Source organism: Heterocephalus glaber, unplaced genomic scaffold (genome assembly GCF_053883595.1).
Source record: "Heterocephalus glaber isolate CG9 unplaced genomic scaffold, H.glaber_assembly_v1.0 deba00001447, whole genome shotgun sequence".
Taxonomy (NCBI): Eukaryota; Metazoa; Chordata; class Mammalia; order Rodentia; family Bathyergidae; genus Heterocephalus; species Heterocephalus glaber.
Window position 1 is genome coordinate 5,189,811 of NW_028258299.1, and position 20,938 is coordinate 5,210,748.

General features: G+C 43.0%; 1 protein-coding gene across 10 annotated transcripts in view; it reads right to left on the bottom strand.

Moving 5' to 3' along the window:
* The window catches only part of Rere (arginine-glutamic acid dipeptide repeats), a 385,951-nt gene that overhangs the window by 184,157 nt on the left and 180,856 nt on the right, over window positions 1-20,938 (bottom strand). For 8 of the 10 annotated variants that reach the window (XM_004863671.4, XM_087214426.1, XM_004863669.3 and 5 more), the window contains one exon: window positions 18,587-18,712. The exons of 1 other annotated variant lie outside the window; for it this stretch is intronic. In XM_004863671.4, the coding sequence (XP_004863728.2) occupies window positions 18,587-18,712 (126 nt within the window). Of the gene's footprint in view, window positions 1-13,956; window positions 14,034-18,586; window positions 18,713-20,938 lie in introns of those variants that run through there. One more of the 10 variants, XM_087214425.1, reaches the window with a different exon arrangement.

Genomic DNA, 20,938 nt, shown 5'->3' on the forward strand with positions numbered 1-20,938 from the left:
ACTAATCACATTGGTTTCCTTCCTGACAGTGAATGACAAATGGTCATCAGCACTGTCTTTGCCAACTTAAAGTAAAAATAAAATGCCACCCTATACCTTTAGATGAAAATCTAAACATCACCATCTATTTTCAGTGCAAAACTAGTATCTACAAAGATCAGACCTTGCCCACACCATCTTTCCACACTCCAAATCCAGTCACTGTGACCAAACATTATCAATACGACAAGAACTCCACAAGCCAGGGACCACTGTAAACTAACTAGTGTCAGGGCACCAGTTGTTCTAGCTAGACCTCATTCTCCTTTCCCTTCCACTGCCCCACATCTGTCTAAGCTTGCTCCAAATCCACACCAATGCTCCTACCAAGCCTTAGCAGCTGGCAGGCTCCATCATTTGTGCCTCCTCTCCAATGCACACCTACTGTGGCCAACATGCTCCTTCCAGCTACTCCAAGATACCATGCCCTGTACCTCCCCAAACATCCACACACACCAAGGGTAAGGACTCAAATGTGCTCTTAAAGATGCAGCTATCAAATTCCAGCTAGTCAGGAGACTGAGAGATAGGATCACAAGTTTGAGGTCAGCCTGGGCAACTTAGGGAGACCTTATCTCAAAATAAAAATGAAAGGGGCTGGGATGTAACTCAATGGTAGAGCACCCTTGGTTCAAATACCAATATGGATAAGAAAGAAGAAAAAACGATGTAGCTATCAACCTTTTAAAACTCCTTTCCTCTGAAGCAACCTCGTACCACAAATGCTACACAATGTGAGAATTTAATAAATTTTGAATTAATATTAGAAGGAAATAATTCTATAATAAAAGATGCAATGCTAATGTCCAGTGTTTACAGTATTTCCCCACTCAATGAAAGCAGACAAGAAAATAAAGATTAGAAAACACAGATTTTAAGTAAATCACAAGCCACTTCATTCTGATAAACTTTTCTTTAAAACTCTTCCTAATGCCCTTCACCTTATATCCATTTACACACAAGGTTACAAGAAGCTCACACGAGTTCCAAACCAGTAAGTGGTACTGTTTCAAAGTTATCTTTCCACATCTTAGCCTAGGAGATTCAAATCTAATCACTCTTGCAAGAAGATAATCCATGTTAGTTCAAGATAAACTGTAATTCAATTTACAATTTTGAAGTCCACAAAAACATACATACATATAAAATCTGTTGAAAATGTTCATTTCAACAAACAATAACCACATCATCTCTTATCTCATTCTCCTCTGATTTTGGTATTCTTTTTTCCATACGAGATAAGCAAGTTCTGCTAATCCCCAGAAACAGTGGTACCTCTCGGCTTATTACTACTCAGGAAATGGGCTGCATTATGGATCTAGTTCTCTGCCAAATGTTCACAGACATGGCTAGCTGCATGCTGCCTTCTCACTTTCACTTTTCCTCATAAGAGGGCTCCTATATTACTGGAGCACAAAACCACCATCACCCCAGCCTCCCTTGAAGACAGAGAGGCGTGAGTAAACCAAAGTGGTTGGGCAAGGCAGGCCCAGTGAGCGCCTGTCTGTGTGCCCTGCCTTCAGCTGCCTGCTGTGGTAGAGGTCTGGCAAGAAACTTGGGTCCATGGACTGTGTTTGGGTCATGCAGCAGGAGCCATCTGTGGCCAAGAGAAGTGCAGAAGGAATCCCCTCAAGGAGAACAGCACAACAGAGGGCAAAAGAGTGGATGCCTAAGGGCCCACCCCAGGCTGGTGTGCCTTGGAAACCACCTTGTTTTATAAGAGAACATGGGTGCCACCTTAGCCCTTGGTAATTCAGGGTTTATTATATATAGAAAGTCCTAACAATTGAAACACCTACATTTATAAACCACTGCAAAATGTGTAAAACACTGTATCACAGGTTTTACCCTCACATGAGAAAACCCTACAAAGGAGCCAGGATGATTATCTTGATTGACAGCCTCAGATACTGACATCCTAGCACAGCGATGGAGAGCCTTTTAGAGCTTTCTTTCAATGGTATGAACAGCCCACTGCGGCACATGTGCTATAGTTTCGCCACCACTGTCCTAGAAGATTAAATAGCTTATTTCAGGAACACCGCTAGCCAGGGTAGAACTGAAAAAGAGAAGCCAGCTGGGCACCCTTTCCACAAGAACACCCCATCTTTTGTGACATGAAGTGACTTCATCACGATCTTATATAAAACACAAAGTAAATGATTTAGAGATGCATACTCACAACACATTACATAAAGCATGTATGCCATTGAGCAGAAAGAGGAAACAAAAATGTCACAACTAGTGAAGATAAAAAAAGAAAAGGCTGGGAGAAGGGAGGGGGAGGAAGGAGGAAGGAAAGGAGGAAGGAAAGGAGGAAGGCGAGGAAACTGGGAATAACGACCCTTCTCTCTCATAAACACCTGGTACACAGGCGCACAGACCTTTACTTCAGCAGATATTTAAGATTCTCCTAGGAAAAAAGCTGTCCCAACCCTAAAACACCTCCATCTACTTTGCCAGACACAAGTCAGAACATATGATGAAAACCAGTGAACACCACCAGTCTTGCAACTCACTTAGAAAGAAATCCAGTTTGGCTGAGAAAAACACTTCTCAGACAAATTAAGAGATTATAATACAGTGCAATACACCTTTAGAAACAATGCTGATGCTGAACTCAGTCTTCAACTATGCCCCCCAACCTGAGAGAAATTTCAGCATCCATAATCCTAAGGATCAAAAGCATTATTAACTATGACAGGTGCCCAAGGCAAGCACCAGTGTGAGGGAAGCTCACTGGGCCTTGCCTCTCCCTGTTTCTATTAGTAGTTAGAACAGCAGATGCATAACCATTTGATACTAAGGCTAACTTGTAATCAGACATTTTAATTTTCAAAGAAATCCATGGTGCCTCTAATTGAACCAGGTCTCTAAAATGACAAAAAGCCAACAGGAAGACAAAAATCCAAAGGACTGGAAAACTGGATGAGAATAACAATCAGTGTGTTAAAATTCCCTGCATAAGAGACCTGGAATATAGAAAGGAATTTGTCGTGTAATGTAGCAAAGAAACCATCATGCGACTCTGTCACCAGGAAGGCATGGCCTCTGTAGCACAGGCCTCACCGTCGACGCCACAGTGCAGACGAAGGACACATACAGGTACTGCAAGTTTGATATGGGGAATAATCAAGGCTAGAAAGGAAAGGAGTTTCAACTAATGTTTTACATCAACATTTCATTTTTTTTAAATGATCAATTCTATCGACACTTTGCCAGCCCATCTTCCAGGAAAACTCATTCCTTCACTCAACTAACGGCCTGACACTCAGCAGTTGCGGGGAGACTGTTTTTCTTAAGAAACTGTAGCAAAGGCCCCAAGTAGGAAGCACGACCCAGTGTTACCTGGGTCTCAGTCTTCTGTCTTCCCTCCAAAAATAGGAAAGGCCAACATGTCTAAGGTTTCAGATAAAATGATATGCCCAGAAGGATTCCAATTGCATTCAAAGCAGCCTAATAAAACAAGTTGAAACTTCTAGGTGTACACCCGAGTTGGTGGGATGAAACAAGTGTGAGTTCTGGGCCTCCTCTCTGGGACCGGGAAGTGCACAGCCACGTGGCCTGCTGTGCTCTTTCACTCCAGAAGGTGCCCCTCACTACTTCATTCAGGCATGAGTCACTCAAATTCCAGAACCAATCCAGTGGCAGAAAAAGGTAGCAACTCACAACACATTACACAAAGCAACATAACTAATGTAGCTCAGTGGTGCCACCACCTGCCTCACAAGCTCAAGGTCCTGAATTCGATCCCCCGTACCAAAAAAAAAAAAAAAAAAAAAAAAAGCCAGGCAGAGCCTGAGCACACACACAAAAGAATAAAGGACTACCTGAGTAGACAGGGCTGCCTACAGCAGGTGACAGTGAGACAGAAGCACATCCTAGTGCTCCAGTGTGGGCAGCATCAGAGACACGGGGGAGGAGGGTGGGTCTGCAATGTCCTAAGCCTGGCTTGAGGTCGGCTACTCCCAGGAAAGCTCATCACATGCCACGGCCTCTGTGGGCCAGCTGGGTACCCACTGGGATGGATCCCATGCATGTGAACCGCTGCCCACACTCTGTCACTAGAGGTTGGCCACACAGATTTCAAAGACCTCCCTCTCTTTCGCCCTTACTTCACTACTCTCTTTCCCTCTCGACCTCGTCCTCTCCACACTAGAGGAAAAATTTAAAACCTGATCAGCTGCACAAGGAAACAGAGGGTGATCTGCACTGTCCTTCAGCCTCACCGCATGGTTGTGCTGCACAAGTCGCCATCAGCCAATACAGCCTTTCCTCGCAGCCCACAGTCTTCCTGCAGTGGAACCCAAAGAGCCTGCAGAAACAGTACTGGCCCCATCAAAACACAACCATGTCCCAGCACCAGCTATGAAACTCTGAAGGATGAAGTCGCATCTCCCTTCAGACAGACCACATGTGGCAGACAGCTTCACCTTCCCCAGCAGATCAGCTGTGCTTGTGCAGCTGCAGTCCCATCATGACCACCTGGCAGGACCTCCAAGCTAACCCGTCCCAACACCAAGGACAGCGGCAAAGGATAGGATCACCCATGGAGGCTCTTCCTCCTCTTCACTCCTAGCTTTCCTTATACTAGAAGAGTTACATTACCAGCACAAAAGCTGCACAGTAGTGGCTCCTGCCTTGCCAAGGCCCCTGAAATGGGCTGCTTAAGGGAGTGAGAGGGCTGGCTGGCACTGGGGCCTCATCCATGCTAGACAGTTGCTCTGCCACTAACTAAGCTCCATCCCCAGCCCTGCTTTTCTTTTTCAATAGCTGGCTGAAATCCCACCAGTTATTTAACAAATTAACACCTCCACCCCTGCCCACATTACAATACAAAAACCAGTCCAACTTCTTATATAATTTCCTTCAGAAGAGAAGAATACACCACATAGTTAATCAATATGCCAGGTTATGTAAATACCAAATGCACTTGATGTTTGTTTGCTAAGGCTATCATTCCGCTATCAATCTGCTAACCCGGTGCCCACAGGTACAAAAAAGAGAACACAAAGAAAACCAAGGTGGAAAAAACTGGGTATGTGTGTGCCCAACCAATAACTCAAAAGCACACACACACCCACTTGGGGATTCACCTGCCTACTGACTCATTTTAATACAAAATGTCTCACAATCTCCCTGTGCCACTGACACTCGCCAGCTGAGGCAGATCCCGGATACTGAAACTTTGTAAGAAAGGCTCTTTTTAATAGTTTAGCCTGTCAAGAAGTGGGTACTGATTCTTGTGTTCAGCAGGAGCAGAGCGTTATCTTCAGGCTCGCAGCACGGTGACAGCATCAGGGGATTAATCACAGTGCCTTTCCTGCCACATGACTCTCAAACAGCAGTCTCGGGTTCTTTGTCATTCTCGTGCATTTCTAGAGAGCCCCTGATCTTATGGATGTGTCTTTCCTACTTAATCCACAGCAAGCACAGCACCATTACAAATTCTACAGATTAAAACACACCTATCTGTCAATTATCACTTGCCATGTGTTTTTCTTGTAATTTTTAACAATTCACCAGATATTATTTGCATTTCCATGTTTTTGTTAACAAATCTGCTTGATGCTTTAGGAGCAGATTCATCATCAAAATGGTAATTGTGTCAATCTCTGGACATCTGCAGATATTTTTAATATATCCAAAAACAATACTACTAACAAAAGGAAAAGTAGAGGAAAGTGTTAGGTAACAAGTGCTATTTTCCAATTTCAGAATAGAAAAGTCCAAAAATCCCCAAAACTAAGCAAATATTAAAATCAGCAGTAATGCAGTAAAAGTATTCTTGCATCTTCAAGTACTACAGACAAATGCAAAACAAAACAAACATCGCAGGCTGAAAACAAGCTGGTGTGCTTTCAGATTCAAGGACAACTCAAGCTGCTGTCACCCCTGACAGGAGGTGCTCTGGCCAAGTGCATGCCCCAAAACCTGCTCTCTTGTGCATCCACTTCACTCTGTTCTATGGCTCATTAGCCCTATTCTCGGGCTGTGGGAGGCAGGGGAGCCATTCTGAGGCCATTCCCAAGCATCCTCCCAGCATCCCCTGGATGCGGGTACTGGAATCCCAAGGTCACCCCACACATGTATTCTAGCAAGAGGCACTAGAAGCACCTACCAGCTGCCTTTCCACCCAACCACACACTGCCACGGGCCCTGGGGCAACACAGCACTTGCTCCGCTGGACTGGGCATCAACAGGAAGCATCACTGCTGCCATCTAGGTCAGAGGCAGCGCAGTCAAAGGCACCATCTCGTGTGGCACCCATTCTTCTGCCGTGGAGCACACATCAATGTCTGTAATAAAGACTCAAAACCCCAAGCGAGCATCGAGGGCAAACATAAACCAATGACAAGTAAGAGTCGGGCTCCATCAGCTGGAAGATGTGCACACGTGTGTATGTGACACATGTGCTTTATAAGTTACACAAGCCCATATGACTTCAAACAGTTCAGAAAAAAGACTGAGCCAATATTGCTGTCCGCTCGCTCCCACCAAAGCCAAAAATACACAGGAACTTAGCAGGGCCTCCATCTGCCCAGTAGGGAATGAAAGCAGGGAGAAGCCTGGTACCTCTGATTTCGTTTCTATCTGTCCCTTTTAGTGTCTTTGGTATCCTTATACAAAGTCTAATTCTGGGTTGGATTCCTGCTCAACTTTGCACATAGGCACTCACAGAGTGTCTATCCCCTTTCAAGACTGAGGTGAGTGGGCTGGGGATGTAGCTCAATGGTGCACGCCTGGTTGGCAAGTGCAAGGTCCTGAGTGCAATACACAGTACCGCAAAAAAAAAACAAAAAACGCTGAGGTGAGTGAGGTATTTTCAAGATCTGCAAGGACCCCCAGTTGCCAGCTTTTACACCCCAGGAGTGGTGCCTACCCACTCCAGTCATTGTCCTAAAGCAGAGCCTTGCAGACAAATCACCACATGATGTGATCACCCCCTTAAGCAGGAGCAATTACCCCAGATGGAGCTGACACTGGCTCTGAACAGAGCCATAAAGACTTCTCCAGAGCCACCACACAGGCTTAGCCCTGAGCCAAAGACCAAACAGACCAAGGCTTGGCCAGGACTAATCATTACATCTGCCAATGCTTCCTGTGTGCTCCCTTCCTGTCAAACCTCAAAGTTCCTCTCAGACCCTTGAAGACAGAGCTTGAACCACTGTTGTCCTTCCTGGCACGGCTGGGCTGACTAAAGCTCTCTTTCCACCCTCTACCATCGCTCATCTCCTGGACTGCCTCATTGGGAGGGATGGGGGCCTGGTGTGCTGCAATCGCTGCAGCTGGGGCTCTCAGCCTACAGTCTGGTAACAGGACACTCTCTTGGCTTCACACCCTCTCCTTTCCATGAGAGGCAGAAGGCAAGTCACTTCCTTATGAAAACGGACACAGGAGCTTACTGTGGTTAGGACTTACTGGCCAAGTAATATCCTGATTGTGAAATCTTGTATTTCTGTTGATGGTCCCATGCAATCACATTTAATGCATTCCATTAAAAATTTCACTTGAGGGCCGGGGATTTAGCTCAGTGGTTCCACCGCCTGCCTCACAAGCACAAGGACCTGAGTTCAAACCCCGGTATCAAAAAGAAAAAAAAATTTTTTTTCACTTGATAATTTTTTTAAGTCAATGGTTTTTTCTGTCTTGTAAATGAAAGAAAAATATTAATTCAGAGTCTGGGAACCAGGAACTCTTTTAGGGAATGCAAACAAAAACATGAAGAACAGTTCCTTCTCTTAATCTAGCCAAGAGGACAGAAATATAAAACAGGGATAGAGGGTAACAGTCTTTCTCAGAGAGGAGCTAGAGATAGGGGAGGAGGGAAGCATGGATTTTAATTTTCACCTCAATGACTATCTTGCATTCTTAACATGCATTTTTATTGGACTATATATTCTATAACCTCATTAACAAAGTTCTGAGCTATGAGCTTTGGACTCTGAATAGGCTCACCTACACTAAAGTAACTAAGCAATTAAGTACCACTGTAGCTACCAAAAGTAAGATGAACCCAGTACCCTACCAGCACATTTTTGCCAGGTAGAGCAAAGTCACTTCATGGCAAGCTATACTTACTCTGACAGGTTTCTCAGTGACAGTAACAAAAATTAAATGACAGAAGATTCAGTCATCACAAGAAACCAGGTAGCCTACACACACTGCTCCCAGTAACTTGAGCAGCAGCAATCAGTAGCAGGTTTATATCACAAGTGGCTACTTTATTTCAGAAAAACAGCATTACTCATTTTACTGAATTACTGTTTGTGCTTATGATTTTATTGGTTTTATAGTTTGGTGTGAAATTAATTTTTAAATTACTTTTTGTATCTGTACTAGAGATATAAATATACAAGTTATACCTAATTAGTGTGTTGGGGACAATAGGAAATTAGGTAACATGGGAGAACACAAAAACACTGATTTTGGGCCCATGATACACTCAGGTTGAGAGGTGTAAGGAATTCTGAACCTGCGCCAGAAGTTCTGCATTCTGCACAGGATGAAGTCAGCCATGCTTTTCCAACAGTGATGTGATGTAGGGCAGATCCCCTCCCTCTCTAAAGCCAGGGCCCATCAGGATCTCCTGGGAAGCACCTGGAAGTGAGACGAATTCACCACACAGACAGAGGACAAATGCCTGGGCCCTTAAACTGCTACTCATTAAAGGTGTTTTCTTCAAAGGCAGACAGGGACTTGAAAGCTGCTTTGGTAAAAAAACAAAAACAGAAACAAAAAAAATAGCAACTCCTCAGACTGCCCAATGGGCAACTAAAAACAGAACGCAGCTTGCCCTTCATTTTGTAACCCTCTCATTTACTACCTTAAAACTTTGGGTCACTTCCTCGCACAACTCTGAACACCATTTAGGGAGTGTCCTCTGAACACTTGCAATGGAAGGTTTATTAGCCCTAACCTTCCATAATCTATCCATCGCCGTCCAAGACTGAGGACACCAAGGCATAAACTGTGTAAGAGCATTCAATCAACCACCAATGAGCACCTAGAAGTCACTGTTATTGTGAAGGACGTTATTGTGTTATTGTGTCCTCTGGTGAAGGACGGTCTGACTTTCTCAGCCAGCAATGTGCCCGCCTCTTCAGCTCCTCAGGTGGAAATCTCCTCCCATTTTCTCTTACTGTCTAATTCCGCCTAACAAGCCTGCCCATACCTCGCACTGAGGCTCCCTGAAATGCTCTTCCCACTCAAGAGTCAAGAACCTGCAGGCCAAGTTAATGTCCCCATCTGATCAGGGGGACCTCTTCAGACCCCACCTCATGTCAGAAGAAATATCCACCCCTGAGGGTGACTCCAGAACCACTGAATCCGTATTTTGGTTTTAAAAGTGAAGAACTGAGATTTGGAGAGATTAAATCATTAGATCACACAACTAATAAACACTGCCAACACAACTAAACCAGAACCACCCCTTCAATAGTAAAAATGTGCGGGTTTTTAGCCACTTCCTGATCTGCAGGGAGGGTATACAGCAGGTCTTTGTAGGAGATTTCCAATTTCTCTGTAAGTTTGAAATTATTTTAAATAATAAAGACAAGCAAACAAAAAGAATGGATAACAGAGCCAGGCATGGTGGTGCACACCTGTTAGCCCAGCACTCTGGGAGGCTAAGGCAGAGCAACACAAGTTGGAGCCCAGCCTGAGCAACTTTAGCAAGACTGTCTCAAAATGAAAAATAAAAAGGACCAAGGATGTAGCTCTTAGTGAAGATCATGGGTTCAAACCTCAGTAACACTAGCGCTCACGTGCACTAACAGGCTGAGATAAGTGAGGAGGTGGGAGGGGAACAGGCAAAGAAAGGGTGAAATCAGTAACAGGGACTGAACCCAGGCCACTGAGGGGAGGAGGGGTGGGGAGGCAGGACTGTGTAGCTCTCAGGAAGAGGCTGTGTGTTGCAGAGGGGGAAGCACATAGCCATAGCAAGCCAAAAGGAAAAGAGCAGAAATGAACAATACTCTCCACAGACACACAACAGGCGATAAAAGAGATCAGGGTTTTTCTGTATTCTGCTACATTACTAACCCAAAATATCATTTATGAACTTGCCAGAAAACCTTTTGTGTTTATGGACAAAAGCATACTTTATTTCAAACAAATTGATCCACAACCATTTCTTGCCACTTCCATTACTACATAAAACACTCGATTCTCTGCTGAACTGTAAGGCAGAGTTCTTACAATGCTTTGTGTGAAACTCAGAATTCAACACTTTTTTTAAACAAAGAAAAATCTCAAAAACAGTGTTTGCCACCCATATCACGGAGAGTTAGTTTCTTTGCCCTTTTCTGTAATCTTAATGAATCAATATGAAATTGTCCTGGGAAGTCTCTTCCACAATTCTCACGGACTTAAACTTCTAACACTGTCTTTAAATAACTTCACTACAAAAAAAAAAAAAAAAAACTTCACTACATCAATCTACTGGTATTCTCTTTAAAAACAGGGTAAATCAACTCTTTCCCAACTTATTTTAAGCAGGTCACTAAAGTAAAGTCATACAGTAGATTAATCTCTATTACTGACAGCAGGAAATAAATTTGTTTTAAGAAACAAATATTGACTTTTACATTACCCAGCTGAAACTAGAATCAAATTATTTCAAGTCAGGTACAATATAATATGGTTAGAATTAGAGATTTAAAGTAATTTGGCAATACTGTATCTTCTGGCAAGATAGGTAGGCTATGCCAGAACACCTTTTCTACACGATGCCCAACATAAGGAGAAGTCGGGCCTGTAGCCTTTGCCCTGACACCTGCCAGAACCCCGGCTCTGAGTGGCCTTTCAGTGCCTCCACACAGCCAGCCATGGACCTTGTGAAATTCTTTCTTCTATAAGGGGCTTTGACCAACCCTAATTAAGCAAGACATTTTAATATAAATTTGTTTATTTACTTAGGTGTTTTTAAGTCTACCTGTACTAAAAATCTACCGAGGTGCTATCTTACAAAATTTTAAGAATGGCCGGGGATTTAGCTCAGCGGCACCATGCCTGCCTCGCAGGCACACAGTCCTGAGTCCGATCCCCGGTATCAAAAAAAAAAGAAACAGAATTTATGACAGGTTCTATTTAAATATTTCCCAATCTACATTTCAGGAAATTAAGTGAAAGAATGTAAACCTATAATTGAAATTTACTAATAGGTACTACTAATATATATACTTCTTAAAAATTATCAAACAGTAAACATTTCAGATACTCCAGAGAACAAATCATTTTAAGCAGTTTCAATCTCTTTTCAATAATGTTTTGATTACTTTAACCATCAAGTTGTAATTAATCTGACATAACTTTTTCCTTCCATCATAAGAATTTCAATTGAAGAGGAGTAGAATAATTCTTCTGTCCCTTTAGACAGCAAGCTTCTTAAAAATGGGTAATCAGTTCCTAAAAACAGATACAACAGCTAGGCTCAGAGTGAGCTAAGACTTTCTAATCTCAGATTTTCATTAAGAAAATATATTCATTTAAGGGAGAGGAGGAAAAGGGCAAGTACTTGCCACTCAATCTGGGCATGACATAAACAAAGAAAACGCCAACTTCTAGGCAAGAAGCATAATAATTTCTATAGACTGCACATGGGATTAGTTTTTGGTGTGCTGCTTAAACTTCAGGCTGCAGGGGAAAACTGGCACCCTTGTAAAACAGTGCCAGCTCTTCTTCCACTGAAGGCCTTGATATTTACAGGGGATGGTACTACCAAGCAACAGTAATGCCCAAAACAAGGTTAGGCAAACAAAATTGCAATCTTATTTCTGTGGGCTGAAATGTCACAGGTAATTATTTTAGTAAAATTCCAGAGAACTTGTGAAGCCTCGAATCTTCATACACTTGTTCAGATTCTTTTTTCAGCCAAACAATAAGAAAGACCCCGAAAGAGGCAAGGTTGGAAGGCCTAAGAGTGCCTGTAAATAATAAAGCTCAATGCACTAACCCTGAAAGAAGAGAAAGCTCAGTAAAACTTGCAAAGGGTCATTAAATCCAACACAGAACTATGGCAGGAGAAAAGTCTGCTTAAATCATAGGCATTTATGAAAGAAAGCATGAGGTTTCTGAGATCTGTCTTCTGAAAACATGGCTTCATGTCTCCTTTGGGAAAAAAAGGTTATGAATATGATGGTAAGACAGCCTTCAGAACAAATTGGCGGACAACCAGCTTTTACAGGGAGGCCAGGGTATGAGAACAACTGCTCCCTGTAAAAAGTGAGTTGACCTGGAAGCAGGATATGTGCTCTCTAATACCAATATGAGTGGGCCTTTTCTTTGGAGCTTGTTTCAGTGGAGTTTCATGAATATTTTTTATTATTTGCTATGTCAATCTAGTAACCATCTTTCATTGAAGCTAGCTGGGTTGATCCCAGCATTTACTTTATTTTATTTTTTGTTTTTGAGACAGGATCTCTCTACACAGTTCATTCTGGCCTTGAAGTCACTATGTGGCCCAGACTGGCCTCAAACTTACAGCGATCCTCCTGCCTCAGCCTCTCAGGTGCTGGGACTATGGTGTGCGCCACCACACCCAGCCCCAGCATTTACTTTAGCCAGTCTTTGGATATATAAAAGCAGTGTGCCTCCTGACCTTGCTCAGTGGCTATCTGGTGTCCCTAACGTCAACTGGGGAAGCCACAGTAAGTAATGAAAAGGTGGAGTAGCCTCAGAAACTCCTGCATGGCTAAAGAGGCCACCAGACTAGAGCTCTTTCTAAACTGTAAGTGGGGAACAAATACAATCACCTTCACTTCTAAACAGCAATTCGTAATAAATTTTCAATTTCAATTATTCAACTGGCAAGTATAAAAAGCACTAGCATTAGAAATGCTAAATGTCTAAGAGGAACACTAGAGCACTCTCTGTACCCTAATGTAACACGCTGTTGCCTACGTTTAAACCATGTATTAAGCAATGCACCCTGACCCAGAGAAAAGGAAACAAGAAGCTGGACATGGCTGGCCTGTAGTCTCAGCTGCCTGGGAGACTGAGGCAGGGGAATGGCTTGAGCCCAGGAGTTTTGCAACAAAGTGCACGTGGTGTACAGCACCACATGAGCAATTTTCAGAGAACCTCTTAGGACTCAAAGAAGGTCACATGGGCCAGTAAGAAGACACTAACCTAAGACAAAGGTGGCCCTGGGCATAACAGCCCCTCGACCAAAAGCCATGAGCAAAAAGTCAATCCTTGTTGCTGGGCTCAAGCTCACAGCTCTATAACCAGACCAGGTCTGTCTAGATGGGTAGAAATTCACTTTAGGGAAACACAGGGCCCAAATGCTTGTCTGTTTTTTGTGGTACCAGGGATCGAACTCAGGACTTTGCGATTTCGAGGCAGGTGCCGAAACCACTGAGCTAAATCCCCGGCCCTGGATCTGAATTCTTAATGCAAAGTTTTACTTGAAACTAAACAAAAGCGAAACGGCAAGCACTACCAACTACTATATTTCAAATGTGTATTGATGCTATTAAAATAAAAAGAGAACTTAATGTAGCTATTGGTCACACTCCTCAAAAAAAAAAAAAAAGACACTAAAGATATAACCACCACAGGGGCCGGGGATTTAGCTCAGTGGTCCTACCGCCTGCCTCACAAGCACAAGGACCCGAGTTCGATCCCCGGTACCAAAAAAAAAAAAAAGAAAAAAGATATAACCACCACAACTGCTGATAGGAAAACAAAATTTGCTGCCACCTCAAAGAGGTTCTCAGGTACTCAGGAGGCTAGGGTAAGAGTTTGACATTTGAAGCCAGCCTGGGCACTCAAGTAATACAGTGTCTTAAAATAAAATTTTAAAAAGGATGAGGATGTAGCTCGTGTTAGTCAATCCCCACTCCACAAAAATCAATCAAGCAAGCAAGCAATTAATTAAAAAGGGTTCTTAGGGCTGGGCAGGATGGCACACACCTGTAATTCCAGCACTCTGGAAGGCTGGGGCAGGAGGATCACAAGTTGATGCCCAGCCTAGGAAATTCAGAGAGATCCTGTCTCGGAAAAAAAAAACTGTTAAAGGGCTGGGAATATAGCTCAAGTGCAAAAGCCCCAGGGGGTTCAAACTGCCCTGCCCCGCCTGCTCCGCCCGTACCTCAAAGAAAGAAAAGAAAGTCTGGCACCCGGACCTCAAAGAAAGAAAAGAAAGTCTGGGATCATAGCTCAGTGAGGAGGCCCTGGGTTCAATCATTTGTACAGCAAAAAACAGGACAGAGGGTGGATTCCTAACATCAGTACCACACTTACTTAGGGTAAGGGCCAGCCCGTGTACTTGGCAGAAGCCACCTACTCTTCTAAGTGACCTAACCACAGACACAGGTTAACCTGGGCTCTCCTTAGGAAAATGAAGGCAAAGGCAGGTGCCTCTGCAAAGATGGCTACTGCAGCACAGAAACCAGCCACGAAGGCACCAGGACTGATACAGGCGAGGCCAGGTCATGCCACTCCCGGAAGGCAAGACTTTTATCCAAATGTGGGCCTAAAGTTTTCTAATCTGCAAAATGGAGTAAGCATCACTGGCTGTTGTGGGGATTAGATGGGTTAAACTAAGTGAAGAGACTGGCACAGTGCTGGGCACAAAGCAAACAGGCAATATCTTGTTTACTTCCCTCCCCAGCAGGAGCTGACTTGAAGTTCTAAAGGACGTACCACAGAGCCCCTGCACAGAGTTCTTAGCCTAAATTTCTAAATTACTTTCAATATGAATCTGCTAATTAGTATCTTGGGTCAGAAACTGCAGAGCCTCTTTCCAGGAAAATGTATGTGCAAGCAATTTCAGGAAGTTCACAATCCCTCTTAAACTCAGAGACTAGTAAAAAGCCTATGGACATCAGACTTAAACTGTCTAAAAAGTTATTAAATTTCTTTTCTATTAGCGTATGTTTGTGATGTAAAATAATTACACTTGTCTTGGGGAAGGGGCACGTATACATACCATCTCTTGATCACTTAACTAATCAATTTCTTAAAGCCAGAATCTGTAGAAATCAGGACTCCTATGTGATAAGAGGCGATGCTTACCGTTTGCTATATGCTAAGTACAGTCATGCCCCAAACCTTTCAGGCAGCACTGGGCCACATATACCATGATGGTCCCATGAAGGCTACAACACAGCTGGACAGTACTTATCGTCCAATATTTCTACAGTACCTTTTCTGTTTAGATATATTTGCATACACAAATACTAACCACTATGTTACAACTGCCTCCCGTATTCATCTAGTAACAAGTTGTAGAGCTCCAAGCCAGGAGCCTCAGGCCATCCATACCATATAGCCCAGGTGTGCAGCAGGCCAGCCCATCTAGGTCCGTTTAAGTCCGGCCAAAGACCACTTGCACAATGACAAAATCAACTAAGAAAGCATTTCTCACCACATGTTCCAGTCATTAACAATGTGTGTGGTTTTAATGCATTATTTCAACTGATTTTTGCAACAACTCTTCAAGATGGATGGTAGCAGTATACCCATCTTACATGTAAGAAAACAAAGGGTTAGAAAAGGCTTGTGTTGACACAAAAATGTCAAGAGAAAAAAAGTTGCCTGAAGGAAAATGCACCAAAACCAAAACTTAATTTTAAAAAAAATTACTGAAACTAAGTAGGTCAGGCCACTATCACACTACTATCCTAATCGTGTGTATTAGTCACTCAGCAGAGGGTGCAAACACACCAAAAGACAGAGCTAAGAAATTTAAACCCTACAAAGCTACAGATGCTAAACAGTCCTTGATCTGCTAGTGAGACGGCAGACAGCGCCACAGAAGTGAGCCCTGCAGTGGGGCCACATCCATGACAGTGGGGAGATGAGCCCTTCAGGCCGCCTTATATGGCAGCAGCTTCACTGCTTAGCCTCCACCCTCTGCCACGTGCTGTGTGGTTTCCACATAATCAGCTGGGGTGGGGTGCTGGTTCCTGATCACCTGGAGAGGAGCTGGGCCATGGCACCTCTGCCTTCTTTCCTCCTCCTGTATCCCCTCCACCCCCGCCAGTGAACACAACACTTTCTGCTGGAAAACATCCACGCTAACAAATTCCCAGTAATAGGGAAAACCACTGCCAGTCCAGCACAGACACAAAAATGAGTAAGTGAAAATGTGTAAGATTAAATCTGTGAGTTTATGCCATGATCAGTGTAGAAATATAGATCACATATACCTGAATATCCAAAGAAAGTTAAATTATGATGCAATCAATGTTATCCTATAAAAACGAAATTAACAAAAATAGTCTATTAGGGAAGACATCTGGTGTATTGTGGCAAGAAACACTAATGATATTGTCTGCAACCCTGTAATCAATTTTTTCTCCCAGCAGCTCTCTCATTACACTGTATTAGGTCTGTGTGCCTGCGGAATTTATGAGAGCGCCGCACGTGGGGCAGGGAGCTCTGCCAACTGGATCCGACTCAGATCCAGCATAAATGACTTTGGCTGCATGAGGCATCATTAAAGAACAATCCATACAGTTAGCTCTGTGCAGCAGCATCCTGACTGAAAGAAGATTCAGCATCTTACTACAGAATCTTCTACAACCTACATATGATGGTATTGGTGCTCTACCAATCCGAAATCTATTTAAATCCTCAGTGGACATGAATACTATTGCTTCTAAAACATAAATTCTGGCTGTCACTAATGCTAGTATACAATGTTTACTAAAATTCAGTGTTACGGGCAAAATTTTAAATCCATTCAGCAAATCCTAGTTGGTATTATGGTAAATAAAACAGTCTAACACTGACACCATCCTGATTAGAGAGTAAACTGAGAAAGCACCAGGCTGAAAAATAATTTCTTAGATACACACAGGAATAAATAATAAAGGGAGAAGATTTTTTTAAATGGGGTCTCACTATGTAGCCCAGGCTGGCCTCAAACTTTCAGTGATCCTCCTGCCTCAGCCTCTCAAGTGCTGGGATTACAAGTGTGTGTCACCATGCCCAGCTTGAAGATTTAGAAGTAGACAGTCAGGACTCTACTAATTTGTCCCTTACGATGTCAATATACTGGTATGTCCTAGGAATGAGAATGAGAATTCTACTCGCTACTTGTACAGAACTATTACTTCTAGAAACCCAAGGCTTCTATAATATGAACCAGTTGGGTTATTGGGGGGGGGGGGCTCTTGATTCTTGAGTAAATTACAGCTACAATATAAACATGCCACTGTTGTTGTAACCAACACTGCTGATCATGTTACTACTACCAACAACCCATCGCTGCTGGCTTGGTCCTCTTCATGTGACAAAGGATGAAAGCCCTTGCCTCCTAATTACAGCTTCCCCGTGCCTGCAGCTCGCTGCTGCCCAGGGGGTTTTCAGGAGCAGACCCTTGCAAGACAGCTTGCTTGAAAGGAAACCTTAACCGGCCTAACCTTCAAACACCAAGACTTGAGCCCATGCTATACCCCAGCTCCACCTCCTGAGACTCACTGACCTGTGCCCTTCGCTAGTGGCGTGCAGGCCAGCTGCTCTCCACCTCACACTGGCCAGGCACAAGCCTGTGTCAGTACAGGGGCAGGGTGTCATGTGTACCTGGAAGGCTCCCCCGCTCTGCCCGCCACCAGCTCCTCCTCGGTTCTGCCCCCCAGTGCTGCAGCTCATCTGGAGGACGCTCTTCTTAGTGCCACAATAGGAATGTTACACACTGCAACTGAACAGTCAGCCTGAATCAACACTGTCCTGTACTGTGTATGCGTTCACTCATGTTATTTGCTAATTCAGTAAGAAGGTACGTCCCACAGTCAGATTACACTTCATTAGTGGGAACAGCAGTCTCGGACACTGGGTTCAGAACATAAACATGGGTCTTTCAGAAGTGGCTGTAAGTCCTCCTAAAGGAAGGGAAAGGAAGTCAAGTGCATACACATCTTTCCTAAACGGGAAGCGATCCTGCACAGGGAGGACCCTTGTGGGGACCATTACCTGGGCCTGCGTTCTGGGGGCAGAGCACCACAGCCACTGCATCCCAAGGCATCTCACCCAGCCCTGTCATCGCCAAGGCACAGGATCACCAGAGTACACCCAAGAGAGGCAGGGCTGCACCACAGCCCGAGACTTTGATGTATTTATTCTAGATCCAGACATTATAGTAGAGCCTCCCAGGTTCTCAGCAGCCTTCTACAAAACATCCCCTGACTGTACAGCACCCTAAACAGTTTTGATTTGTGAGCCAGGGGCCCAAAGAGCCTGGGAAAATGCACATTCCACACATGGACTCAAACTTACCCCCTTTTTTCCCCATTTCAGTTGCCAACATCCATACTCGCTGCTGATTGCCAGCTCCTGCTCCTTGCAGCAGCCCAGCATGCTCTCTGCTGGTGCCAAAATACCCTTCCACCAAACCCCACTAACTTCTGGAACTGTCCTAGAGGGGTAAGGCAAGTCCCGTATTTTGCTTCCTCTGTGCATGTACTTGTTACTCCTTTAAAAACACATATAATACAGCACATTTTTAAAGGGGCTCTGGGGAGGGAGGCAATATTCCTATTTTATACCCTATGGGATATAAAATACTGATAGCTTTTAAAAACGGGATTCTCCTTACCCCTACAGGCCCTCTCCCGGCTTCAGAAAGATGTTGTGGTGGCTGTGATGCCACCGGCAGAGAGCATGCTGGGGGGTCACACAAAGCAGGAGTTGGAGATCTGCAACAGGCCTGGGAGTTGTGGACCTAAAAAAGAAAACAGTTTTAAGTTAACATGCCCAATGCCCCTTCATACCCTGGTTATTAGGGGCACTCAGCACACAAGTAGGCATCTGCAAAACTCCTTCAGCAGATGGTCTCTGAAATCTCAGAGAAGTTGTTCTACCACTTGAGTTGAGCTTTCACATCAAAGCTGTTTCCTTATGGCAGTGTGAACAAACGTTATGACCTTTCTGCTCCACATCTTAGTGTGGGTCCTGTCATAAGGTGTATGGTGTGTGCCCCTCAAAATAACCACCTTAAGATGTGACACAGCGCCAAAGCACAGTAACAGTGACATGCTTCACTTATAATAAAAACAAAAATGTCAGATAAACAAAACAGTAAAATAAACCACAGGTGGACAAACTAGGCTTTCAGAAGAATTTCTAATGAGAGATGCTAAAAGCACAAGACACACTTAATAAGGGAATAGTCAAAGCATTCAAGCAGCCAACGAAAGACCCTGCTACTTTCTCAAACTGTTAGTTTAATTTTGGAAAGCTGAAGCAAGGTAAACAGACAAACACTTAAAAGCAAATTTTTATAAAGAGAGAGTGTGTGCATCCAAAAGAGTTTTAAAATTCTCAAAATGCCCACAAGGTGAGGATAATGGACAGGCACAGAGTATAGAGTTCAGAATAGTCATTATTTCTGGGAGCAAAACCAGTTTACTAAGTACCATGTTCTTTAAAAAAACATTTAAAACAAGCGAAAAGATTGAATAGCAACTTCTGAAAGCCAGCACAGTCCTTGTATCAGAAAAGAGACCTTAGATAATAGTTTGAATACGTAGCTTTTCAAATATCCTAGAGAGCACACAAGCTTTTAATTTAACCAATCTAATTTCATCTGGTATTACACGAATTTTAAAAATCCACAAAATCCAAATACTTATATATAAGAACTTCTATTCATAAATTTGTTTAAAAATTATAAGCAAGCAAACTTTTCAATATTAAAACATTATTTAGGTATCTTATAATTATCTTTGGAAAACACTCTCTAACAACTTCTATAAGCCAAAATTTTAATAATAAAATCCATTAACTACTTATGTTTCTATGCCTTTTTTAACACTCTTCCCAAAGACAAACACCAAGAGAGAAGCTACTATTAGAAATGTCTTTCTCATGAGTGATCACTTTCTATACCTTCCCTTCTCCCAAGATTACCACACAGAACACACCCTTGGCTTCTCAAAGTAAACTTTCCGCCCAGTCAGCCCCTGATCCAGATCCAGCAACAACATAGACAGTATCTTAGGTGGCAGTCACAGCCTTCCCCACATCCTTCCCTCCTCCCCTCCCCGCACTGCAAATTCCAAGCAAAAAATTCACTTCAACTCTACACTCAAATGTACAGTATGTTCAATATTTTTCACCATTACCATCAAAATAGAAATGAATTCCTTAATCAGAATTCAACTTCAAATCATTATTCATTCAAACTGAGAGTTTTAAATTTTTTTTTAAAACCTAGTAAAGCATTTCTAAATATTCTGGCATTGTTTTACATATGCAAATAGTTAAAGTAATTATTAAAACATATTAACCATTAAAAATGAGTCTTTGTAAAAAAAATCATTGTTCTCACTAATCAGAAAACAATGAAGGTATTTCAGTTTTCCTAGTCTTCTCTCACAATTCTAATTGTTTTCATGAGACTACTTTGAGTTGGTTCTTAATATAAACATGCATGGGAACTATACACACAAATTACAAGTTTGCACTTCTAAGGAATCAAGCTTGAACAGGGCTTCATCAATATTCTTACACCGATCTCTGCAAATATCAGACTGTCTCAAACTTTCTCAAGCTCCTTCAGAAAAAACCAGAATAAATTCACATAAAGGTAACAAACTTGGTAAATAACATTTTTAGATAAATATTTTATGGCAATATATATTAAATAAAACTTTAATGATTTCTTAGAGTCCTAAAATTCAATTAAATTATGAGAAAGTGAATTACCCAACCTCATAGTACACAATTGTGCACCATTAAAACTTCAGATTCTAGTGGTCCATCCTGTCCAACAGCCAAGGGTGAAAACAGACTGCCGAGAAGCAGAGGAAATGGAGCCAGGAAGATGCTCTGAGGTTATTTATTCCCAAAGCCTCGCTGTGATTTCCACCTGGCTGAGTACCTCTCTATCCACTTCTAAACTGCCATCCACATCACGCAAAACAGACATGGTGGTTTAAAAACTCTT